The following is a 27,672-nucleotide window of genomic DNA, read 5'->3' on the forward strand; positions in this document are numbered from 1 at the left end:
CCATCTGCACCTTACACAGTGCTGTATGGCAGCAGACTCTGCACACTGTGGTGTCTACTGATGCATATCAACAATGGCATATTGCCCTGTATCTGTGTAAAGAAACTATTAGTAACAGATCTTCCAGTCATCCAATTTAATGCTTAAGAAACTTCTCAGGAACTTGTTCAAAATTAGGCTTATTTAAAATAAGCATAGCAACCAAAGTAATAACTTATAACCTTGACAAATAATCTATATTTTCATATGAACACATATAAAATGGCTTGTCATCAAAAATATTCACCAAATTATATTGATTATAATACTTCATGACAAACAGTTTCAACTGACTATACTTTAAAGACAACTTACCATAATGTGAATGTCCACCTCTCTCTTTGGAAGCAGCTCCTGAAGCAGCTCTATGGCATCTGGCTGCCACACATTTCCAACCTGTGTAGAATGAACACACTTATACTTCATAACATGACACCAAGCAAGAATAAATTAACACACAAAGAAACAGCCATAAGCAGGGAGTGTCTGGTGGTAGAACCAAATTCACATGAGTATCATGGGCAGCCAACAAGAATCATCTCGAAAATTTCCTATCCAGGGGCTGGAGATGGCCCAGCAGCGACAAGGTCTTCCCCCTCATGCAGAGGACTAGAATTTGGTTCCCAGCACCCATGTTGGACAGCTCACAATTACTTTTAACTTCAGTTCCAGGACAACTGACTCCCCTTTCTGGACCCTGTAGCACCCACACTTATGTATATACCCACATAAGGACACATATGTATTAGAAAAATAGAAGATAACTATTAAGACATTCATATTTATCTGAGCTTCTCCCTACTGTATTCAACATTTTATGCTTTCAAAGCATAAACTAGGGCAGGGGATGCAGTTTAGTTGGTAGAGAGTTTGCCTAGCATGTAAGAAAACCTGGGTTTGATCATCAGCGTCATATTAACTAGACATGGTGGTACACACTTATGACCCAACCACCTGGAAGTGGAAGCAGGAAGATCAGAATTCAAGGTCATCCTCTGGTACAGAGGGAGTTAGAGACCAGCCAGGACTATAAACCATCCCTTCTCAAAAATTATAAGGCTACAAAAAGAACCCTCCTTAAAAAAACCCTAAATTTATATTAAAGACAACATGTCATATTTAAAACTCTAAAACCAGTTCAATCTGCCCATGCAGTGCCTATACAGGCCAACAGTATATATTCACCAAGGGACATACTTCTTAACATGTCGGAGCCTCTAGGCAAGACAACAGCCATTTGATGAGCCCTTTGCAAATAGCTCCTGGATCTCCAGGAATTCTCTGAATGGATATACTTCAGTGACGTTTTCAATCACTATCACAAAGGACTCAATTCCAAACCACCCAGCCAAGCCATCTCTGACCCTGGAGCCCCAGAAACTGCAACAGGAAAGGAATTTACTGTTTGAGCTTTGTTATTGCTAAAACTGAAGAAATAATTGCTTAAGACTGTCTCAGCAGAGTGTGACCATTTACTCAGAGGTTTTATATACTGCAGTAAATTGTGTAGTCTTTCTCATTAAAGGTCTTTAAGTTGTCTTTTACTTGTAGATATTTTTAATTTTATATTGCTGGATGGGGTCTGGAAAAAGAACTCAGTGGTTATGAGCACTTACTGTTCTTTCAAAGGACTTGGGTTGGTTCCCAGCACCTACATGCTGGCTAACCAGCATCTTTAAGTCCAGTTCCTTGGATCCTACTCCCTCTTCTGGCCTCCATGAGCACTGCATGCATATGGTGCACTTACATACACGCAGGCAAAACTCTCAGACACATTAAAAACAAACAAACAAACCCTTTGTCAGGTATGGTGGTGCATGCCTTTAATTCCAGCACTTGAGAGGCAAAGGCAGGCAGATTTCTATGTGTTTGAGGTCAGCTGGTCTACTTAGTGAGTTCTAGAACAGCCAAGGCTATATAGTGAGACCCTGTTAAAACAAACAAAACCAAACCAACAACAACAAAACAAAATTTAAAAAGAAAAAATTTGTATTACAATCGAAAGGGTCTTAGTTATATACTCCAATTTCTAAACTATTAATTATATAAGACAAATTTAAAAGTGACTGCCCACACACTACTCTGCTCACCGGTAAGGTCTGATAGAGCTGACAGGGAATACAAAACTGGGGTGTGTCAGGATACAGCAAAATAGGATAAAGATGGCACTGTGGAATCTTCTCAGTGAACCCATGATCTAAATATTGCACCTGAAACAGACCAAGTTTTGATTAAAATGTATCTAAATGCTGGATGACAAAGGAGATTTCCTAGTTTTAAGAAGTTGGGGGTGGAGTATTACAGTGAAGAGCACTGGCTGCTCTTTCAGAGGACCCCGGGGTCAGTCAGTCCCTAGCAACACATGAAAGCTTACAACTAACTGTAATTCCAGTTCCAGGGGATCTGACAATGTCTTCTGGCTCCTGGGGGCATTGTACGCACATGGTACACAGACATACATGGAGACAACCCCCCCCCCACCGATTAAAGACCTGAGTTTGATTCCTGGAACACATATAAAGGTGAAAGGAAAGAAATGACTCATAAAACTGTCCTCTGACCTCCACAAGTTAGGACAGGAAGCATCCTTCCTAACACATCCCTGACAATGACAAAATTTTAAAGTTTAAAAAGCAACAAAACCTCTGGGTCTTCTGGTGCAGATCTAACTCTGGTAGTTGGGAGAGAGGCAGAAGGACTGCCACAAATTCAAGAACAGTATGCACTCACAGTGTGTTTCATGCCAGACATGGCTAAAAAGCAAGAGCCTGTCTCAAACAACAAATGTGAACAAAGGAACAGACAGGCATGGGCACATGTCTGTAATCTCAGTTTCAGAATGGTCGAGGCAGGAGGATTTGGACTTCGAAGCCTGCTTAAGCTACACAATCTCCAAAGGAAAAACAAGCTAAAAGCTTGCTTTCAATAGCAGGACATCCCAGCACACACAGACAGAGGCAGGTGGATCTCTGAGTTAGAGGCCAGCATGGTCTACACATCGAGTTCCAGACCAGCCAGACCTATATACATACTGAGACATATATAAAAAGAACATCTATATTACCTCATTCCATAGAGAATGAAACTTAATTGTTAAAAGAGGTAGTCAGTCATACAGGTAGCCTTTAAATCAAATTTATCATTATTATTTTTAAAACTTGAGTATTAAAGGGCTGGTAAGATGACTCAGCAGACAAAGTACTTGCTGAGTAAGCCTGACAGTCTGAGTTAAATCCCTGAAACTCACGGAAAGGTGGAAGGAGAGAGCAGACTCCATAGTTTCCCTCTGACTTCTACAAGTATGCAGTGGTGCACATGCAACCCACACCTATGCACAAATAATGCACTGCAACAGGGCTGAAGAGACGGCTCAGCAGTTAAGAGCATGCGCAGCCCTCCAGAAGTCCATGGTTAAGATTCCCAGCAACCACATCAAGTAGCTCACAGCACCTGTAGTCCCAGCTCCTGGGGATCTGGCCTCCGAGGGCACCTCCACTCACTTGCATGTATCACAAACATGTGCATAATTTGAAATAAAAATAAAACTTTAAAAACAAAAAAATGAAACCCTTGGGCATTAAATACCTCAGTTAGTTTTGGAAATGCCTTTCTTTTGATCATTCAATTGTTAAACTGTCATAAAATAAGGAGTACTAAAATAAGGTTTTTTGTTTGCTTGCTTTTGAGACAAGATTTTCAATGTAGCCCACAAAAAAAAAATCTCTCTCCAAATGTTGTTCAGTGTGGTGATGTGTTCATGATGCAGAAGAAACCTGAAGTAGTGAAACTGATGATATAAAGTAAACAGTGTAGAAAACATTAAGTTACACAAAGTTGAATTTAGCTAAAGGACAGCTGCCTCCAATAGAGCTGTAAGGTAAGTTGTGTACTAGCCAGGCCTGATGGAAGTACCAGGAGAGAGCGCCCTGCAACACAACTGGAGTTTGGGCTGGTTGCTGCTAAGGCTTATGCGCTAAGATCACCTCCAAATAGGCTCCATTCCCACAACACAAAGAGACAACCCTAACTTCCAACTGGCCATTAGGCCCATTCCCATATCAAAGAACATGCTTCTTCAGGAAAGCTCAAGGGGGCAGCACAGGGTCACAACAACAAGTCCTAGCCTGCCATTAAGTCCCCGTGCTCTCTATCAGGAGAAGCATGATCCTGCCAGGTGGGCAAGGTGACTGTGGATAACAACGGCTGGGAAAGAACAACACTGGTGTATGACTTAAGAAATAATTCTGACAATATCCTTGCTGTGTAAATCTCCCATCTGCCAAGTGGCCAGGCTTGCAGTCTGCTGCCTCTGTTTAAACTGCTCCAAGTGGGCCCTGGAGCAGGGATCTGGATGAAAGGTAAGGATAACAGCACAGGCAGAATGAGTGAGCCTAAGGTGTATATGATGAGCTGGTTAGACTTTCTGTTCAGGGCAGGCTCCCTGCATTACTCAGACTCAGATGTGCCTTATTAACGAGTTCTTTTCTTGTTAATCTCTAAGTGCGTAGAGTGATTTTTCAGTAGGTAGGCATGTTAATTCTACAAATGTGGAAGAAGCTGAAATTTGAACTATGTAATTATTAGGTACCATCATCAAACAGGTAAATTTCTGTCTAAGTAAAAATGCAAAATATTTTTCTTTAATATTTTACCCCACCCCAATTAATAGTTAAATTTCTAGTATTATATAGATAAAATATCTGATCAATTTCATTACTTTACTTGGTAAATGGCGGTATTTATACCATATTTTACATTTTCATTTTTCAATGCATGAAGCAATTTTTAAAGATTCTAGAGAAATATAAGAGCTACCTCACTGTTGTGAAAGGTAAACTAACCCATAACTTAGTAAGACTAGCTGGGCCTTAAACAAATCTGCCAAGAAGCTATGCCAAGCAAACTTGCCAAGAATAAGTTATTTTACTTAATAATATGTGTGCGATTACATAGGGCTACCAGTTACAGCTAGGGGTATGTCCATTAGGTACTAGCAGTCACATCACACCTGCAGTGATTTCTTCATTATTCAGGTTCTAGTACATCTGGAAACAGAGGCTGGGTGTAGTGGTGCAGGTCTGTAATACTGGCACTTGGGAGGCTGAGGTGGGAGCATCCCAAATTGCATGTATAGCCTACATAGAGAGATTGTGTTTCAAAACCAAACCCAAACAGAACAAAAATACCAAGAACAACAAAAAGGAAATAAAAAAGAAAATCCTGTTACAAATAACAGTATAATATAGTGTGTTTGATCTTCCTAAATTCACCGAAAGGTGTTTTCATCTAGTCTGGCCATGTACTCCTCTAATGTTTAGACTCACCCGGATGGTGCCTCCCACAACCTCCATGACTTTGCCACGATACCACAAAGTATCAGATCCTCTCACTGCACAAGGTTCTCCCTTTTTCCAGAAATATGGCTCCAAAAGACCAAGGCACTTTAAATTACTTTGAATTTCATCCATCATTTTGATGAGTTCAAACTCTGAAGAATTTATTGAAAATATAATACATTTAGGAGAAAATGTGTTATTACTTTTCACCAACAACCTATTAACTTCCTAACTTAGGTAATACAAAGAATTAAGATCAGGTTTCCAATAAAATTTTTATAAACATTTAATTCAGCCAGCACTTAATACATTGTTTTTTAAAAGTTTTACTAACAGCCGGGCGGTGGTGGCACACGCCTTTAATCCCAGCACTCGGGAGGCAGAGGCAGGCGGATCTCTGTGAGTTCGAGACCAGCCTGGTCTACAGAGCTAGTTCCAGGACAGGCTCCAAAGCCACAGAGAAACCCTGTCTCGAAAAACCAAAAAAAAAAAAAAGTTTTACTAACAGCACATAAATACTTCACTCTTCTGAAAATACAAATATCAAAGTACTCTTTTCCATTAACAGCTACCAGACAACCTAACATGAAAGAACTGAGTTTAAGGTGTCAGTTTGAGGGCACAGCTAAGTACAACACAAGCCATGTATTCGTCTATGTTTAGGCAGAGAGAATACTGAAGACAGAAGCTAAAATTCTAACTTTCATTTGTGTATGCACGTGTGAAGGTGTCCAGAAGGCAACCGCAAATGTCGTTCTGTCTTACTGAGGCAGGGTCTCACACTAGTGAGCAACTAGCTATAAAGATTGGGCTGGGCCGGGCGGTGGTGGCGCACGCCTTTAATCCCAGCACTTGGAGGCAGAGGCAGGCGGATCTCTGTGAGTTCGAGACCAGCCTGGTCTACAAGAGCTAGTTCCAGGACAGGCTCCAAAACTACAGAGAAACCCTGTCTCGAAAAACCAAAAAAAAAAAAAAAAAAAAAAAAGATTGGGCTGGCTAACACCAGTGAACACCAAAGATCCACTTGTCACTGTCTCCTCAGTGCCACCATGCTCAGCTTTATTTTCTAACAGTGTGTGTGTAATGTGTGCATGCACATCTGAGTACTCATGAAGCCTGACGTTGATTGCCAGATTCCTTCCTTAATTGTTTCTCACTTTCAGAGATGGGGTTTCTTACTGAACAAGGAATGCACTATTTCAGCCAGCTAGACTGGGCTGGCTAGTAAATCCCCAGAATCTGCCTATGACTGAACTATCTCCTCAGCCCAGCCCTAATTTTTCTTTTCACTACAAACTGTCTCATATTTCCACAGTATCGATATGCTCTCCTATGACTACTTCCATTGAAGGGAAGCTCTGGAGTCAGTGATCACCCCAGTCTTGCTTCTTTAGTTCTGCTCTCTTAGGTAGGTGTATAAGCCTCGGTTTGTTCTCTGTAAATTGGGTATGACCGCATCTACCCACATTATCGGTACCAAAAGGACTAGATGGGATACCAATTTATGACAGTCGAACAGTTTTAGTGATTAGACATCTCAAATTAAGCTAGATTAGCTGTTGTTATTCTATGTCTCAAGTATTTACAAGGCTTACTCTTTCAGGTGCTCAGCAACTAAGAGGAAAATGTCAGTATATTCATAGTTATCAAACCCTTGTCATCAGGTGTCCCCCTAATGAGGCTCCTGAGTCTAAGTCAGTGCGAGCTAGTTACCTGAGTTAGGGATCATTTCAGAAAGCAAACATTGCATTTGCACTCGAACCCCAGGCAGCCTTAAGAACTTGCAGATATTTGCAGTGATTTCTTATTTTAACAAATTCAAACTTTTATTTTCTATTTTCATTGAGAGCATCCAGATGCATCGGTTTATGATCCTTTTTTTTTTTTTTGTTAAGTGACTATAAGGAAATAATGCAACCATTTGTACACTGGAACATGTCATTCAGGGAAACTTGAATCCATGTTCCTGAGCCATGGTCACTTACATATTGCTCAGAATAAATGATATTTTTTTCATTCCAATTGGAGAAAGAGCTTTGTTTTGCACTGACTACGGGACATAGATCAAGTAACTATGTGACATGACATAATATATACTGAAGAGGAAAAGGACTATATTATGACTAAGGGTAATACTCTGGTAAAGGTGCCAACACAGAATAAATGAAAATTGTTTAGAAAAATCAATATATGTACAGAATATTTTAATTTGAGAATTTCATACTTTTATGCTCTATTTGCATCCTTTTCACCTCCCTCTCCTTGATCCGACTCTTCCCACCTCCCCTCCCCCGAATCATGAGCATTTTATACATTTTACAAGCTTGCATATGGCTATTCATGTTGGGGTGGGGCCTGGTGGAAATTTCCTCCATCCATGTCTATGTGTCAATTGGTGTGATCTTTGTGGATCTTGGGCAGGTAAGCATACTACTGAGGGTGGAGCCTTGATCTGTGGTAAAGGCAGCACTACCTAGCAGCAAGGAAAGTAAGCCATACTAAGTAAATGGGCTAGGTCAAAATTATTAAAGCTTTACAAAATGAAGTCGAATATCTTCTTTACAGCTCTCTAAACAAACAAACAAACAAAAACAATTCTAGAATACTTTAAAAACTAAAGTGAAAAACAAATTTATAAAGGCCAGGTCCAGTAGTCCATTTCTGTAATCCCACCACTTAGGAAGCACTACCAAGAGACACAAATCAAAGGTCACCCTGGGCCACACAGTGAAGTGCTATCTTAAACATTCAAAAGAAAAAAGAAGAAGCTCCTGCTCACTCAATGACATATAACAAGCAAAAATAAAGAAAACCGAACATAGAAAGCAGAATTGTAGATGTCTTCTATAAAAATGATATAGTAGAACATGTTTCTGATCTCAGAACAAAGAAGGATTTTTCATGGTGCCAATGATCCAAACCCAGGGCTTTAAGCAAGTTAAACAAACACTCTAACAGCAAGCTAAATCTCCAGTCCTACCTTGATGGGTGCATAGCAGAAATATGCACCCATCCCCACCCATAAGAATTTACACTCTGGAAAAGAAGGATCTATTGTACACATGGCTCTGGCTAATGCCCAAAGGGAAGCCGGCCACAGATAGATGTTATTAATTTTTGTACACTTTGGGCTTATCGTTCCACATGTGGTGTTATCCTTCAAATTCTTTCAGGTCTGGGTCCTAGGTTACATTTTGATAATTTAAACAGAAACAGGAGATTTCAAGTCTGGCCATTTAGGCTGATGGGAGATTTACACTACAAAGAAATTATTGCCAAAATTATTTTTAAATACACTGTGTTGTCATATTTCAAACAGTTGTTACCTAGGATCATCTTACTCAGCTGGAAAATTATGCTTTTCTTAAGAAGTTAACTGGTGAGATGGGTAGTGATGGTACACACCTTGAATCCCAGCACTCAGGAGGCAGAGACAGGTGGATCTCTGTGAGTTCAAGGCCAGCCTGGTCTAGAGTGAGTTCAAGGACAGGCTTCAAAGCTAGAGAGGAAACCCTGTCTCAAACAACCAAAAAACCAAACCAACCAACCAACCAAACAAACAAACAAAAACTCCAAATAAACAAACAAAAGGTAACTGGGACTTTATAGCCTTTATGGCAGGCCAGGACTTAAAAGATAGTTGTCACCCTGTGCTGCCCCTTGGTCTGTTGAGAGACATCTCTGATAGAGAAATGGGCCTAGCAGCAGGCTGTATGTCTCCTTAGTTACAGAGTGGAGACTAATGGCTGGGCAATTTTGGTAAATAAGTATTACATTCTAGCATCCTGAATTTTGCCTATCTCTAACAGTTCTGGTCAGCACACTAACTTAAGTTTGGGGTATTTTGGAGGCAGTCTCCCTTAGCAAACCTTACTTTGTGTGACTTAATGTCTCCTATGCAAATTCATTAGTGAATTCTTTGTAACACCAACTCTATTATCCAAGTCCCCTCTACTTCAGTATCTGAGCTTGGCCTACTTGCTTCTGCTCTAAAGCTCCAGCTACAACAGTGAAATCCTGAGCACTCCTAGCCGCTGAACTCTTCTCTGCCTTTAAGCTTAAGCCCCTATGGTCAGGACCTTGGTTTGTTTTGTGCTCTTGGTGCCAATTACTAAGGAAGGGATGTTTGAAATGCCTGTCAATTTGAGGACTACACTGAATGCTGAAGGGCTGGCTATGTAAATAGCAAGGCTCAGATTCAGTTTGGTAGAACACCCACCTTCGCTTTCCAGTGTAGCCTGATTTGGCATGCACCTTTAGACTTTGGCTTAGTTTTTATCTCCAAGTGGGAACCATTTGGCTCTTTCTTGGTCAGTGTACAAACTGATGGGAGATAAAGTATCTACACTGTCAGAGGCTTGAACAGTCATTGGTATAGCCTTGCTGTGCTGTGGAACCAAGACTCTTGAGAAACTTGTCTTCCTTATATTTGAATTTGAATTAAAAATCTGAAGTCGGGTGGTGGTGGTGCTCGCTCGCCTTGCCTTTAATTCCCCGGCTCAAGACAAGTGGATCTCTGTGAGTTCAAGGCCAGATTAGTCCAGGCAGTGTTTCAGGACAACCAGGGGTTCACAGAGAAACAAACAAACAAAAAACCAAACCAAAACAAACGAAAAAAAAGTGAGAGATCTCCATTGTAATTTGTCTGAACATGGGGAATATTAAGCCTATGATATTTTGGTGGCTCTAAGGGAAAATTTTAGCTGACTAATCTGAGTTTGCTAGAAGACACATGCCTTTGATTCAGCACTTGGGACGTGGAAAATGGTAGAGCTCTATGAATTCGGGGCACCACTGGCTACAGCAGCAAGTTCCAGAGCAGCAAGGTTACATAGTAAGACCCTGTCTCAAACAAAACACACACACACACACACACACACACACACACACACACACACACACAGAGTTTAAGAGCACTTCTGACTTAATATGTGTTATTTGTGTTTAATGTGGATCTCTGATAGTTATCCTAACGAAGGCTGAAAATTCAATGGTTGTAGCATTAGAGATTTATCTACATTGGGGACCCCTTGAACTCTATAGAGAAAAATGCTCCCTCTGGCTCTCTGGGTACCTCAAGGCAACATGGGTCTTAACTGAAGTCTTGAGGTATCTGGCCACAGTACAACAATCTCACAGGAAATACATGTCAAAAAAGAATGGGATTAGAAACTTAATCTGCCTCTAAGATTCCTAAAAGTAACTACTTAATGTATGTTTAGCTTTTCTCTTTTTTTTATTTTTTAAAAATAAAGAATCACTGCATACTAAAATTATTCGTGGTATGCCTAATTTAAAATGTGCGAACATTTTAAAGATAACTTTTGGACTTAGAGGAACTGTTGCCTACATTTCCTTTTTCCTTCTTAAACAAAAATGGCAATTCAAAGTTTTTATTCAGTCATGCGTAAATAAAATGTAGATATTCAAATGTTAACTATGGGATCCAATTTTTTGAAATGTTAATATTGGAACCTAAGATTGAGGGGAAAAGCACACAAAACAAAACCTCTTGGTTTACAAAAGACCTAGCAAAACTGATTTATAGAAAAAGTTTTCAAAAAATGGCTTAGTGTTTAAGAGTGCTTACCACCCTTCCAAAGGTCTAGAGCCCAGATTAAAACCTACTTATGTCAGCTCCAAAGGACCTGACTCATCCTCTGGCCTTCCCAGGCCCCACCCCTCAAATATGCAGCCACTTCACCCCTACTTACCTACAAACAAACAAACAAACAAACAAACAAGGTCTATGGGTCTGGGGAAATGGTTTAGTGATTAAAATCACGTAGTGCTCTTGTCTGTAGGACCTGAGCTTGGCTGGGTGGCTGGCAAACACCAGCAGCTCCAGAGACCTAATGCCCTCTGGACTCCATGGCCATCTAAGACACATGCACACCTCCCCCAACATATACATACAACTAAAAATAACTGAGTAAGAGATTTAGAATAAAATCAGGTGATCTTAATTTCTTTTATTCTGACATATATTTTACATTTAATAACTTGTTCAAAGACCTGACTAATATTTACTGCCTTACAATAAACATTAAATTATGTATGTATGTATATATATATATGTTATGCATGTATGTTATGTAAGTATTTTATTATGTATCCCGTGTTCTACCTGCATGTATGCCTGTATGCCAGAAGAGGGCACCAGATCTCATTATAGATGGTTGTGAGCCACCATGTGGTTGTAGGGAATTGAACTCTCTGGAAGAACAGCCAGTGCTCTTAACCACTGCACCATCTCTCTAGTCCCACATTTAGGTATTCTTATTTCTTAAAAACCTATTAAAATGGGGGCTGGAGAGTTGGTTTGTTGATGAAGAGTGCTTGCTGCTCTTTCAAAGGACTCAGTACACACACTTGTGACTCACACCTGCTGGTAACTCCAATTCCAGGGGTCCAAGATTCTCTTTCTTCCTCTGGTACCAGCACACATATAACAGATACATACACATAAATGAAAATAAGATAATCTTTAAAAAGAAAAAAAAACAAAGTAAAATTTTTTCTTAAAATGGAGACTTTAAAGAAAGATGGCTTAGTGGGTAAAGGTACTTGCTATGCAAACCTGACAATCTGAGTTCGATTCCCAGATTCAACAGTAGAAAAAGAGAACCCACCTACAAAAACTGTCCTCTGACCTTCATACACGCCCTCACCCAGACTTGAATCTTTTTAAAACTATTATAAAGTATTATATTTGAATCTATTAAGTAAGTTTCATAAAACATTAAAATGCTTTGACTATAACACTTTCTGATCTTCAAACAAAAACGTTGGAGAATAAACATTTAAAACTGTATAGTTTATTGAAAGTATAGTTTTTTTCTTAATACAAGACAACATTCATTAAATTTTATGAAAGAAGTTTTGTTAGGTTACAAAATTTTGTATTGGCTACACAGATTTTGATAAGGATGTTCTTCTAAGAAAGATTCTAAAAAGCAAATTTAAGTGGCTGGAGAGATAGCTCAAGAGTACTTGCTGAGCAATCATGAGGGTCAGAGTTCAAATCCTAGCACTCCTATAACAGGCCAAAAGGTCTCGCAAACATCTGTAACTTTAGCTTCAGGGGACCTGATACATGCCTGTATGTTCAAGCAGACACACACACACACACACACACACACACACACACACACACACTTTAACAGGCTGTAGTGTAGGAAGGAAGCTTTCCCTCAATATTCTCTTTGAAGGTCATTTTTAAGTTCAGCTTCCTGTGGTACCTGCTGTTAGGTCACAAAGAGGTCCCAGAATGGCAGTGCTGCTGACAATGTCCTAAGATGAGAGCCTGGTCCCAATCCAGGCAGATTCTGACCCGGTAAACAGAGAGGATTCTTATCAGGTAAACAGAAACAAACTCAGCATTCCACAGAAACCTTGTAATGCTGGTTTCTCTGCCCTGATGGTCAACTGATGGGGGAGGGAAAGGTGCATCTAGTTCTGGAGCAGCCTGCCTCAGCAAAAGACCTCCACCCGCCTGTCAATCATAGAAACTCCTAATGCCCTTAACTACTGAGCCACTTCTCTAGCTTGTTCTCTTGTTCTTTTTTTAGATTTATTTTTAATTATATGCACACAAGCATGTCTATGTGGATATCTAGGAAGGTCATCAGACAGTGTTGGATACTCTAGAGCTGGAGTAACAGGCAATTTTGAAACACCTAACTTGGGTGATGGGGTCTGAACTTGGGGCTTCTGCAAGAGCAGTATGTATGCATCTTAACAACTGAGCCATCATGTACTTCTCCAACTATGGAGAAATTACATTAGTAGACAAGCACTGGGACACAGAGAGTCCTCTGGCTGGAGAGAACTGGGAAATATGTTGAAATAATTTATTATTTAAAGTAATTTAAGCAAAAAAAAAAAAACCCCTCCAATAGCTTAGCTAGGATTTTTTTTTTTTTTTTTTTTTTTTTTTTTTTGGTTTTTCGAGACAGGGTTTTTAGCTAGGAATTTTTAAAAGAACTCTGCATACACTGGATGAAATAACCTAATTCTCCTCATAAGCCCTTAAAAATAAAGTTCAGAGAGGGTAAATATTCCCAAAGACTTTCAGTTTTTTTCTATCCTGCTAGGTACAGAGTTACTGAAGAAACCTTTATAACATAAAAGACCTTACCTGATAATTTAGGCACTACAAATATAGTTCCATCATTACCAATGCAGCTCACTACTGCCTCAAATGCATTTGTGTTAGGAATAGCTGGTGGTTTATAGCATCCGGTGGTTCTGGTTTCTGATTTTTTCTCCTTTGAATCAGGTACTTTGTGTTCATTGATTTTATCAGCATTTTTCTTGTTAGTATCAAAGTTAGTTTTAAAGCACTTAGTAACTATTGACTCTCCTTGTTCCGGAGGGATTTCCAAAGATGTCTCAGATGAATGGCTCTTATTTGATTTACTAGTTCTGTAACATCAAACAACAACAACAACAACAAAAACACATCTAAATTGAAGCAAAGATAAAATTCTAAAGAAAAAATGAAAACAAATCATTCAAATTATGTGTTAACATTTAACTAAAACCTTTCCTCTAGTCCAGGATGAACTAGTCTTTCATGAGGTGGACTAGATAGTCACAGGAGGAAAAGAAAAGAGGAAAGCGGCATGGGAACTGTAGATGGCATCATACACCTAGTAGATCACTCTCCGCCAGCTCTGCTATCTACTTCTCTACAAGAAACTGGAAACTATAAGCAATCTGCTTCTTTGACACTGTGCTGGATAGCTTTATGTCAACTTGACATAAGTTAAAGTCATCTGAGAGGAAGGAACCTCAACTAAGAAAGTGCCTCCCATAAGAGAGGGCTGTAAGCAAGCCTGTAGGGCATTTTCTTAATTAGTGATTGATGGGGGAGGGTCTAGCCCATTGTGGATGGTGCTATCCCCGAGCAGGAGGTCTTGGATTTTATAAAAAAGGCTGAGTAAGCCATGGAGAGCAGGCCAGAAAGTAGTACTCCTCCGTGGCCTCTGCATCAGGATCCCGCCCTGTTTGAGTTCCTGTCCTTACTTCCTTTAATGATGAACTGAGATATGGCATTGTCAGCTGAACAAACCCTTTCCTCCCAATTTGCTTTTTGGTCATGATGTTTCATCTGTTCATCACAGCAATAGAAACCCTAAGACAGACACCCATTCTGGGTAAGTTTTGAAAGTAAGAAGTGCTCTGGAAAGCTCTGTATGTGCTAGTGTTTATGTCTTCTCTCCCCCCCTCATGCCATCCAGGGATGCTTATCTCTTCTTCCCTTTTATCCAGAGCTAAACTTTAATGTAAAGCTCTATCTTTCAGGCTATCTGCACCCTCAATCACCACTTTGGTGAACGTCACCCTGTCTTACGACTGCTGAGCTCTCCTTAAACCCCTAACACTGGGCTAAGATTCTCTTGTCCAACCTACTTGAACCTCTCTGTTCATCTTTTGGTCTCCTCCCTGCCACCCTGATAGATAAACAGGCAATTTTAAAACTAAAAAAGTTTAAGTTCTCAAAAAAAAATCTATGTCTGTATGTATCTATATCTATATCCATTTGTATCTATGTGTACCTCTATCTCTACCTACCTGTTCCTGTATCTATTTTATTTGCATCTATTTATCTGCTGGTATCTACTTTGCAGGTAAAATCCAAGCTGTGAACTGAATATTCAGGGCCTCAGCTGGCTTTTTAAAAACCCACTGCTGCCGCTCAAGAGGATATGACTTCTATATTTTCTCTAGCCTATCAAGTTGCCTCCAGTCATACCTTTTCCTTCCTCTCCAGAAGCTACACAAAGCTCCAACCCCGTCCTCTTCTCTCACCCCTGCCTGTATTGCAGCTCAGTCAAGCAACAGGCACAACTCCTAGATTCCTCTCAGAAAAACCCCCTAGACACTTCTTTAATCCTTTATAAGAAAGGGTTCCTTCAGTTGTCATGTGCTGGCCAGCTGACATGTTTTCCCAAGGGTTTTACATAATTCACTTTATGTAATTTGTGTCCTATTATTTTATGTTGAAAAAAGTGATTAATTCAGATAATAAGGCCTGTAAGTTACTTATCAACTCATCTGATTTTAAGATATGTAAATCTATACAGATAAAAATGCATAGTATATATACATATATGCAGGTTTCACACTAAATTAAACATCCCTTTCTTACAAATGTACTTGAAATATTTCTTTTTGTAAAATATATTTTTTTGGTGCCAAAAGTCAACTCACGAGTTTTCATTTAATTATGATTTTATTCACAAAAGTTGTTTTGAAAATTCAAAAAATAAGGAACACCAAGATTAACATATAAAATGCTTCTGCCTTTTTTGGTAACTACATAATTTATTGTTCAAAGTTGTTCAAAAACTTCCATCCAGCTCCTGCTACAAATGCAATTTGTAAATAACTCTTTTTTAGCAGGTTAGTAAATTAATTTGTTAATGTTACTATGATTTACGATATTGTTTTAAAAACACTGATTTTTGTGTATGGGTCTTTTGACTACATGTATGTCTGTGCCTTCAGAGACCAGAAGAGGGCTTCTGATCTTTTAGAATTGGAGTTATAGATGGTTGTGAGTCACCGTGTGGGTGCTGGGAAATGAACCCAGGTCATTTTCAAGAGCAGCCTGTACTCTTAACTACTAAACCATCACTCCAGCCCAAGGAGGCCTCCATGCTCTCACTCTCTCTGTTCCTTCTCTCTTCCTCCCCTCTTCAAGTCCTCCTGCCATGCTGTTCGTGATAGCTTTCAGCCTAACCAAAGCTGGAACCTGTATGGCTGTTGGAGAAAATGGATACTCTCTGCTCCAAACCATTCGCTTCCAAAATTGTGGGTTTCCACCATCATGGATCAGATGCCATGGCACATGTAGAAAACCATGCATAAGGACAAAAAGGGGAATATGCGGGCTAGAGAGATGGCTCAGTGGTTAAGAACACTGGTTGTTCTTCCAGAGGTCCTGAGTTCAATTCCCAGCAACCACGTGATAGCTCACAATCATTCATAATGAGATTTGGTGTTGTCTTCTGGCCTGCAGGCATGCATGCAGACAGAACACTGTATATATAATAAATAAATCTTTAAAAAAAAGGGGGGGGAATATGTCCTGTTCTGGGGGTCTCCTCTTATTCAGATTCTCTGTCTTTCCCCAGCTTATCATACAAGTAATCCTCCCTGTGTTAACATGCTCATAAAACTAGTTCCCCAACACCCCAGTGACAAAGCTCTCTCTTGAGAAGCCCACATGTATCTTTGAAAGTCAGTACATAATAAGGTGGATTTTGGTATGCACGAGTTTTACTCATGGGAATAAAGAAATAAGCAATTTATTTCTGGGATAGCTCATTAGGAATTAGATTATAAATCATCTTTAAGAGCAAGGGTTTGAAAATACCCACAGATTACATAGGCAGTTATGAAGCATCATCAGAAATTGACGTCAAAAAATCATTCAAAAGTCTGTACCTTCTTTCTTTCAAAGCCAAACCTTTTTTAATCAAATATTTAGAAACATCAACACGTTCTCCTTTTTCATCTCGGCAGAAAATTTTCACAGGTAATGGCCATGTTGTGCTGTTTTCCTGAAAAGATTTTCAGACAAAAAGTGAAATCTCACAGGCAGTATTTTTCAAAAGAATTTCTCCTACATTTTCTATGAAAGAATCAATCCCAGCTAACATTATTTTGACATCTAAATATATTAGGGAAACAGCATGGAAGAGAGTCAGTACTGATAGAAACATTTTAATTTTTATATTGTATCTCTTTTCAGGTATGTGTTTTGGGAATGAATTAGGAAGACCTCACTACTATGGTCAAAACAAACAAACAAACCTCTCACCACCAAAAATCCCAATCAAGTGAACTGGAAAAAAATTTCACCCTCCCTAATTGAGGTGAGAGGCAGTATCACCAGCTAGCATGCTTCTCTATTCCCTTCAGTTCTGGAAAATATCCAATGTGTGCTTCACTTTCCTACAAAACACAAAGGAAGATACTACAAAACATGCTCAACTTCATATGGAAAGATATAAAAGTAGCTGGGTGGTGGTAGCACACACCTTTAATCCTGCCTCCTTTGGGAGGCAGAGGCAGGCAGATCTCTGTGAGTTCCAGGCCAGCCTGGTCTACAAGAGCTAGTTCCAGGACAGGCTCCAAAGCTACAGAGAAACCCAGCCTTGAAAAACAAAAACACAAACAAAAAAACCAAAAAGGTATAAAAGTGAAGAAAGTATACATAAAAAAGGTAACATGGAAAATGAGTTACATAAGAAAATTCAATGAAGTAGAACAGAACAGAGGAAAATAGAACCCTTTCTTATAAAGCCATGCTTCCCAAAGCCACACCCACAAATATGCACATTGTATCAGTTCTTTTTGACTTGTGAGCTTAATTTTCTTAAAAATACAGCTTTTTAATTTTATTTCATACGCATGGGAGTTTTGTCTGTGTGAGAGTAGATCCCCTGGAACTACAGTTACAAACAGTTGTTAGCTATCATGAGAGTAGATCCCCTGGAACTACAGTTACAAACAGTTGTTAGCTATCATGAGGGTGCTGGGGATTGAACCCCGGTCAAACTCTGAAAGACTAGCCTTAACCACTGAGCCATCTCTCCAGTCTAAGCCTGAGCTTAACTGTCTAAAGACTTTAAAAAGATGTTTTATTTTATTTAAAGATTAGCTAGTTTGTTTATTCACTTATTTGTTTGTTTGTTTGTTTGGTTTTTCAAGACAGGGTGTTACCCGCCTCTGCCCTCCAAGTGCTGGAATGAAAGGCCTGGCAAGGTTTATGATTAGTGTTCTGCCTGCGGCCAGAAGAGGGCAGCAGATCTCATTATAGATGGTTGTGAGCCACCCTGTGGTTACTGGGAATTGAACTCAAGATCTCTAGAAAAGAAGCCAGACTTCTGGATCCAGGGGTAGGTTGATCCCGAATTTCCTGAGTCAACTATGTTCATGGCAGCATTGTTTGTAATAGCCAGAACCTGGAAACAACCTAGATGCCCTTCAATGGAAGAATGGATGAAGAAAGTATGGAATATATACATATTAGAGTATTACTCAGCAGTAAAAAACAAGGACTTCTTGAATTTTGCATACAAATTGATGGAAATAGAAAACACTATCCTGAGTGAGGTAAGCCAGACCCAAAAAGAGGAACATGGGATGTACTCACTCATATTTGGTTTCTAGCCATAAATAAAGGACATTGAGCTTATAATTCATGTTCCTAGAGAAGCTAAATAAGGTGAATCCAAAGACAAACACATAGGCATCCTCAGGAATATTAACCTTCATCAGGCGATGAAAGGAGACAGAGACAGAGACCCACACGGGAGCACTGGACAGCAATCTCAAGGTCCAAATCAGGAGCAGAAGGAGACGGAGCACGAGCAAGGAACTCAGGGCCACGAGGGGTGCACCCACACACTAAGACAATGGGGATGTTCTATTGGGATCTCACCAAGGCCAGCTGGCCTAGGTCTGAAAAAAGCATGGGATAAATCCGGACTAGCTGAACATAGCGGACAATGAGGAATACTGAGAATTCAAGAACAATTGCAGTGGGTTTTTGATCCTACTGCACGTACTGGCTTTGTGGGAGCCTAGGCAGTTTGAATGCTCACCTTACGAGACCTGGATAGAGGTGGGCAGTCCTTGGGCTTCCCACAGGTCAGGGAACCCTGATTGCTCTTCGAGCAGATGAGGGAGGGGGACTTGATCGGGGGAGGGGGAGGGAAATGGGAAGCGGTTGTGGGGACGAGGCAGAAATCCTTAATAAATAAATAAATTTAATAAAAAAAAAAGAAGCCAGACTTCTGAGTCATCTAGTCCAATAGTTACTTTATATGCTATTTTCTAACATACACAATTTCAACTCAAGCACATGACTTTAGAAATACTTCGATTCAGTCACATGAACACTTGTGGGACTATCTATTTAACTTGTTTACTTATTGTAGCTTTTCTGCTGGACAAGCTGGCAGAGCAGGTAAAGCTGCTTACTGATAAATCTAATGACCTAAGTTCAATATCCCAGGACCCACAAGGTAAAAGGTGAACCAACTACTATAAATTGTACTCTGACCTCTACATAGGAGCCATGGCTTGTGTTCTGATATGCCTGTATATACCTTTTTGGGTTTTGTTTTGTTTTGTTTTTTCAAGACAGAGTTTCTCTGTGTAACAGCCCTAGTTGTCCTGGAACTAAGCTCTGTAGACCAGGCTGGCCTCGAACTCACAGAGATCTGCCTGCCTTTGCCTCCAGAGTGCTGTGATTAAATGTGTGCACCACCACTGCCCACAGTGTGTGTGTATCTTAATAAATAAATAAACAAACACACACACCTATATAATTAATTCATTAATTAATTTCTAAAACAGAGTCTTACTATGTAGCACCTGGCTGGCCTAGAACTTGCTGTAGAGACCAGGCTGTCCTCCAGCTCACAGAGATTTCTCTGCCTCCAGAGTGCTGGAATTAGTAGTACATTAACGTGCCCTGCTAGGGATTTAACTTTTGATACTCCTCCTATCTCCTGAGTTCTGGGATTAAATTATTATATGCCACCATACCACAAAGTTATTATGCACAAGTATACTACTTTAACATAAGATCAACATAGTTTGGAAAAACCTTCCAAATATTTTGCTGTTATTTTCTCAACAAGAAAATAAACTTAGAATAGATGACAACTTCAATGAAATAAAAGCAAATATCTGTTATAATTGTTTATCTTGTGTCAAGGAAGTCAGGACAAGAAATAAAACTGGGAAGGAACCCAGAGGCAGGAGCTGATGCAGAGGCTGTGGAAGAGCACTGTTTACTGTCTTGCTTCTCAAGGCTTGCTCAGCCTGCTTTCTTATAGAACCCAGGACCACCAGCCCAGGGGAGGAACCACCTACTAGGGTTGGGCCATCCCCAGCAATCACTAATTAAGAGAATGCTCCTTTCCATTGAAGTTCCTTCCTTTCAGATTACTCTAGCTTGGTCAAGTTGACATAAAACTAGCCAGGACATTGTACCTACCTGCAAGATTATGGTTGCTATAGCTCCAGTAAGGTACAGTGAGAGACAGTCACAGGCTGTTGCTGTCCACCTGTCACTTCCACCAGTTGGTCTGAAGCAAAAGGAATAACTATCTGTATTACAGTGCGTATCACAGAGTACTGATATACTTACAAATAATATAAAAACGTGCATGGTTTGAACCCTCATATGGTGAGAAACAAATGTGAACATGAATTTATGCTATTTACATCATTTTCTTTCCCACTTTCATTGCCTTTATCCTGTTTCTATGTGAGCTAACGAATATATTATTTCTGTATTATATATATTATACATTGTGTGTGTATGTGTGTCTGTTCTACAGCTACACTGAAGTTTGTCTGGATAGAAAACCTATACCTTCCCTCTTCTTTAAGTATTTAAATATGTTACTTAATTATTTTTATTATAAAGCACTAGTGATGACATTAGGCTTTTCTTTCTTTTGTAAACCAACTATCTCTGAGAGTTCACTATTCTGAATTGATTTTCTTTGATAAGCCATGTACTTTCTCAATATATAGTTCTGAAGTCTTTTATAAATTAATGTTTTTTTCTTGTACTGTTACCAGCTTTTTTCCTTGAGATGTTTATAAAACTTATGCTGACTCTTCTTGGGTGATAAGAGATCTTTATTCTTTTGAACTCTGTGGATTTTTTTCAAAATTAAAATTATTTTTATTTCTTTTTAAAGTTTTCCTCTCTATATGTGTATGCACAATCACAAATGCCCTAATACAAATGTGGAGATCAGAGGACAACTTGGGGCTTTGGTTCTCCTCTGCATGTGGGTCCTGGAGACTGACCTCATTTGGCATAGTGGCCAAGTGCCTCCACCCACCGAGCCATCTCCACAGTCAGAGGTGCTTTTGTACTTTTCCTAGTTTAGCCCCACTTTTCTGCTATTTACTTCTAATTTTTCTTGGGTTGTGAATTGCCATCTCTTTTCAAACTGCTTTTTTTTGTCAGTCATAAAGTTCTGAACTAACTCTGCCTTCTCTCCTCCTTTTTTTCAACACAGGTCTCACTATGTGGCTTGGGCTGGTTTTTGAACTTATGATTCTCTTGCGTCAGTCTCCTGAATGCTAGACTTGCAGGTAAGGACATCACATTTAGTTGATTTTTCAGTTTTCTAATTCTATTTTCTGTTGGTCTTTCATACCACCTACTACTGTTACTAATTTACACTTCTGTCTTCCTGTATAATTGGAAGCTTATGAAGCATATTATATTTCCATCCGCCTTTAGTTTTCCTCAAAGCTTTTTTATTCTCAACAGTTTAAATTCTATTTAGCTTCCTTCTATTTCTTTAGTGTTATTCCATTTATAGGCCCAAACATGTATTATTCCCTATTCCTAGAACCCTTAATGAATCTGGGCATGGTGGTGCACACCTTTAATTCTAGTACTCAGGAGGCAGAGGCAGTGAATCTCTGGTCTACAGAGCAAGTTCCAGGGCTACACAGAGCAGTGGTTCTCAACCTTCCTAATGCTGTGACCCTTTAATACAGTTCTTTCCTCATGTTGTTTTCATAACTGTAACTTTGCTACTGTTATGAATCATACTATAAATATCTGATATACAGGATATCTAATATGTGACACCTGTGAGGGGTCACAACCCACAGGTTAAGAACCACTGACACAGAAGAAACTTACCTCAACATCCCTCTCAAAACACCCTTAATGAGATTGATGAAAGTTTCAGAATGTATTAATTAAAACTGACAAACCATGCTAAAATATTTAAAATGATAATATATAATAACGAGAAACTTAATTTACTTAATTAAAAACTACCTTATATCAACAAGTGAGCATTCTAGAGACAATCTTCCCATGGTCTTTAGACTGTCTTGAAGTTCTCTTAGACAGTGAATACTCACTACTAGTTCAACACCCACATCATACAGCAAGACCTGTGAGAACAGTAAGCTTACATTTAGGGAAAGGCAACATTTTTTTTTTCTTTTTTTTTTTTATTGAGAAAAAAAAATTTCCACCTCCTCCCAGCCTCCCACTCCTCCCCCCCCTCCACTCCTCTCCCCATCCCCCCACTCCTCTCCCCCTTCCCCCACTCCTCTTCAAGTCTGAAGAGCAGTCAGGGTTCCCTGCCCTGTGGAAAGTCCAAAGTCCTCCCCCCTCCGTCCTGGTCTAGGAAGGTGAACATCCATACTGGCTAGGCTCCCACAAAGCCAGAACATGTAGTAGGATCAAAACCCAGTGCCATTGTCCTTGGCTTCTCAGCAGCCCTCATTGTCCGCCATATTCAGAGAGTCCGGTTTTATCCCCTGCTTTTTCAACCACTTTGGAAAGCAGTGTTTCGGTTTCTCAGGAAATTCGGGATCAACCTACCCCTGGACCCAGCAATACCACTCTTGGGAATATACCCAAGTGATGCCCGATCATATGACAAGGGCATTTGTTCAACTATGTTCATAGCAGCATTATTTGTAATAGCCAGAACCTGGAAACAACCTAGATGTCCTTCAATGGAAGAATGGATGAAGAAAGTGTGGAATATATACACATTAGAGTACTACTCAGCGGTAAAAAACAATGACTTTTCAAATTTTGCATGCAAATGGATGGAAATAGAAAATACTATCTTGAGTGAGGTAACCCAGACCCAAAAAGATGAACATGGGATGTACTCACTCATAATTGGTTTCTATCCATAAATAAAGGTCAGTGAGTCTATAATTTGATATCCTAAAGAAGCTAAATAAGAAGGTGAACCCAAAGAAAAACATATAGCTATCCTCCTGGGTAGGGGAAGTAGACAAGATTGCCAGGCAAAAAATCGGGATCTTAAGGGTGGGTGGGAGGGGGGTAAGGGGAGATGGGGAGAGAAAAGTGAGAAGGGTAGGATGGGGAGAACTTGGGGCAACAGGATGATTGGGATAAAGGAAGGTTGGATAGGGGAGCAGGGAAGCACGTATCTTAATTAAGGGAGCCATCTTAGGGTTGGCAAGAGACTTGGACCTAGAGGGGCTTCCAGGTGCCCAAGGCGAGGTCCCCAGTTAGTTCCTGGGGCAGCTGAAGATAGGGAACCTGAAATGATCCTATCCTATAGCCATACTGATGAATATTTTGCATATCACCATAGAACCTTCATCTGGCGATGGATGGAGATAGAGACAGAGACCCACACTGGAGCACTGGACTGAGCTCCCAAAGTCCCAATGAGGAACAGAAGGAGGGAGAAGATGAGCAAGGAAGTCATGACCAAGAGGGGTGCACCCACCGACGGAGACAGTGGAGCTGATCTATTGGGAGCTCACCAAGGCCAGCTGGACTGTGACTAAAAGGCAACATTTTAAGAATTTTTTTCGAGTTGTAAAGCATAAAAGGAACTGAAGTAAGTAATCACTGAACAAGTGAAAATGCATTTTCACGATGACACTTACCTCCACCAATGTGTCCGTGACCATTCTGATAATCTGGCCTCTTCTCCACTGACTTTTAGGTGGGACCTTAACAGCACAGTGCATGTCACGTTCCCACCTAACAGGTTTCCATTCTGAGTTCTCATAGGCGGCTGTCATCTTCTCTTCCAAACTGTAGGATACAAAATGTTTTAATTTCAAATAATCTCTTATCGGTCTGTCTGACAAGATATTTTCTTCTAAAACCCTTTAGTCACTCCCCTCTGGTCAATCTGGATACAACTTTGACTGTATAAAGCATCTCTGCCTTTGAACTCGTTCTTCGCTCTGCTTGAGATTAAGGTTCCTCATATACAACCCTGGGCTGCTCTCCAGTCTCTCTATAGACACACTGACAGCAGTTTAGAATGTGAGCTCCCCACAGGTATACATCATTTTGTACAGAGAGAGGGTCACACTATGTAGCTTTGGTTGACCTGGAACTCACTGTGTTTTCCAGGCTGACCTTGAACTCACAGAGGCCTGCCTGCCTCTGCTTCCTTAGTGCTTAGCTTAGGACACATTTGAAAAGACCCTCAAACATCTTAAAACCATTCTCCTTCTCAAAGATCTTACTTCTGTTTATTACTCTTTTATCATCCATACACAAAGTTTTATTTGTTCATCATCTCTCTTGACTATAGTTTAAGCCCTATGCCAACAAAGAATCCTCAACAGCAACACAGGCTGTCATGGAGTAAGGTACTTAGTAAGTACTGATGGCATAAATTCTAGTATGACAATAGCCAAAAATGAGATGTTATGATTTTTTTTTTGATTTTTCGAGACAGGGTTTCTCCGTAGCTTTTGGTTCCTGTCCTGGAACTAGCTCTTGTAGACCAGGCTGGCCTCGAACTCACAGAGATCCACCTGCCTCTGCCTCCCGAGTGCTGGGATTAAAGGCGTGCGCCACCACAGCCCGGCATGTTATGATTTTTTTAAAAAAAGAATTTAGAGGGGGCTGGAGAGATGGCTCAGTGGTTAAGAGCATTGCCTGCTCTTCCAAAGGTCCTGAGTTCAATTCCCAGCAACCACATGGTGGCTCACAACCATCTGTAAAGAGGTCTGGCGCCCTCTTCTGGCCTTCAGGCATACAGACAGAATATTGTATACATAATAAGTAAATAAATAAATATTTAAAAAAAAAAAAAAAAAAAAAAAAAGAATTTAGAGTCAATTTAGTTGAAATTATTTCATGACTTTCAAAAATTAAACACTATAGCATCTAGATATTTGAAGCAAAGTATAAGAAGAATGAAACCACAGGCACTCACTTTCATTGTCTATTATACCTATTAACATTATACCTATTCTATTCTATTATAGAATTGTCTATATACCTATTAATATTATACCTATTCTATGTAATACCTATTAATAATTGTATGTTATACCTATTAATAATTGTCTGTTATACCTATTAAGTGAGTTTTCTGTTAATAACCACTGAACATAAATCTTCTCAGGAGATATTACATTACATATATTCACAGGCAGCTCCTTGTTATATAAGGCCTGGAAATTCTCATTAGGTAGAGATTTTACAGACAGAGGACTTAAGCTGTTTATTTCACTTGAAATGATTTCTTCAGGAGAAGGATCCCATACTTCAAGATGCTTTTTAGAATTATCTTTGATGGTATATCTAAAAAATAACAGAAGTTGGCAAAAAGAATAGTCAGTAAGATATTAATATTTGCTTGTTTTAAGAGAAGAACATGTTTTATCTATAATTTTGTTTCCAAACTTTGGTATCAATAGCAATTACTAAAGTTAATTTTTCTTTAAAAAGAGTGCTTCACCAACACCAAAGCAAAGCAGGCACACACAAACACAATCTAAACCCAAATTGGTGTTTTTTTTTTTTTTTTTTTTTAGTTTTTTCATGACAGGGTTTTCTCTGTAGCTTTGGAGCCTGTCCTGGAACTAGCTCTTGTAGAGCAGGCTAGCCTCGAACTCAGAGATCTACCTGCCTCTGCCTCCTGAATGCTGGAATTAAAGGTGTGCACCACCACAGCCCAGCTCTAAACCCAAACTTTTTTTTAATTTATTTATTTATTAAGGATTTCTGCCTCCTCCCTGCCACCGCCTCCCATTTCTCTCCCCCTCCCCCGATCAAGTCCCCCTCCCTCATCTGCTCCAAGAGCAATCAGGGTTCCCTGACCTGTGGGAAGCCCAAGGACCGCCCACCTCTATCCAGGTCTCCTAAGGTGAGCATCCAAACTGCCTAGGCTCCCCCAAAGCCAGTATGTCAATAGATTAATTTACCAACCTTACTCACAACCTCAAATCACAAAGAAAACAACTCTGAGTCTCACAACCTTTGGCTAGAGAGTATCGGTCAGTAAAAAGTATCAGTTTGAAAACAGAAGTGTAATTACCATTAGAATGCATTCAGTGAAACAACTCAAGTATTTTACATTTAACTGAATATATTTTGCCTTTAATCTCAGCATTTGGGGGGCAGATCTCTGTGACTTCAAGGCCAACCTGGTCTACAGAGTGAATTCCAGGACAGTCAGGGATATTATACTGAGAAACCCTGTCTTGGAAAAACAAACAACATCAATAAAACCCCCATAGATATTTTAACCACAGACAACTAGATGAAGAAAAAAAAACTTCTTTCCCATTAAGCTGAGGTCTGGTTCAAAGATTACTAACAGGTTTTTTCTTGTTGCCGTGCTCTTCTTTTGTTTTGTTCTTGCCTAATGGATAGTTTTCAGTTCCCACCTGAATTTAATACAGCTACTCTTTCAAGTATTATCTACTTCTAGTTTACCTGCCTCAGGCTCACATTCTTGTCCCTTTCCTAAACATGGTTTAGAGACAGGGTTTCTTTTTCTTTCTTTTTTCTTTTTTTGTTTTCTTTTTTTTTTGTTTTTTTTTTTTTTTTTTTTTTTTTTGAGACAGGGTTTCTCTGTGGCTTTGGAGCCTGTCCTGGAACTAGCTCTGTAGACCAGGCTGGTCTCGAACTCACAGAGCTCCGCCTGTCTCTGCCTCCCGAGTGCTGGGATTAAAGGCGTGCGCCACCATCGCCTGGCCCCTTTCCTAAACATGGTAACCCGCAGGGTTTCATCTTTACTGAGGGAGTAATGAGATAACTTCAGTTTCCTTGTTTATCATTTATATGTTGCTGACATTTAAATCACCCACCACATCTCTTCTGAGTACCAGATTTATGAATTTATTTCCTTCATGTACTTGCTGATACCATACTGTTTTGGTTATTTTCGCTTTGTAGTAAGATTTAAAATTAGGATGTACATGTCCTTTAGGTTCTTCAGGAATGCCCTGGCTACTTATTATTTTGAATTTCCATATGAATTTTAGCATGGATTTTCCTATTTCTGCAAAAACTGTTGTTAGAATTTGGATAGAGATCATTACTCTCTTGCTCATTTAGGGTGGTATTGATGGCATCAAATGCTCTAATCCATAAACATGGGATAAATTTCCACTTACATTTTCTTTAATATCTTTCAGAAAACTTCTGATTTCTCTGTATATGTTTTCCACCCACTTTGGTTATTTTATGCCTTGGATGTTTTGTCTGCCAGTATATCTGTGCACCATGTGAATGCAGTGCCTACAGAAGTCAAAAAAGGGTGATGGATCTTTTGGAACTGGAGTTACAGATGATTGTGAACACCATGTGGGTGTTGAGAATTTAGCCTGGGACCTCTGGAAGAGGTGCTAGTGTTCTTAGTTGCTAAGCCATCTTTCCAGCCCCATGCTGGTTAATTCTTTTATTTTTCTGTTTTCTCCCTCTCCCTCTTTCTCTCTCTCTTTTGTGTTTTGAAACAGGTTTTCTCTGTGTAGC

At 39.7% G+C, this 27,672-nt stretch overlaps 1 protein-coding gene across 1 annotated transcript in view; it reads right to left on the reverse strand.

Moving 5' to 3' along the window:
* Positions 1 to 27,672, reverse strand: part of Rnf17 (ring finger protein 17) — a 121,284-nt gene that overhangs the window by 14,641 nt on the left and 78,971 nt on the right. Inside the window, exons 20-28 of the mRNA XM_041634216.1 lie at positions 25,267 to 25,494; positions 23,832 to 23,982; positions 22,222 to 22,340; positions 20,401 to 20,491; positions 16,833 to 16,948; positions 13,516 to 13,802; positions 5,364 to 5,527; positions 2,130 to 2,249; positions 355 to 435 (exon numbers count right to left, since the gene is read on the reverse strand). Coding sequence (XP_041490150.1) covers positions 355 to 435; positions 2,130 to 2,249; positions 5,364 to 5,527; positions 13,516 to 13,802; positions 16,833 to 16,948; positions 20,401 to 20,491; positions 22,222 to 22,340; positions 23,832 to 23,982; positions 25,267 to 25,494 — 1,357 coding nt within the window. The remainder of the gene's footprint in view (positions 1 to 354; positions 436 to 2,129; positions 2,250 to 5,363; positions 5,528 to 13,515; positions 13,803 to 16,832; positions 16,949 to 20,400; positions 20,492 to 22,221; positions 22,341 to 23,831; positions 23,983 to 25,266; positions 25,495 to 27,672) is intronic.

The sequence above is a fragment of the Microtus oregoni genome, unplaced genomic scaffold, assembly GCF_018167655.1.
Source record: "Microtus oregoni isolate MIOR12 unplaced genomic scaffold, Mior012 000045F_ref0000178, whole genome shotgun sequence".
Taxonomy (NCBI): domain Eukaryota; kingdom Metazoa; phylum Chordata; class Mammalia; order Rodentia; family Cricetidae; genus Microtus; species Microtus oregoni.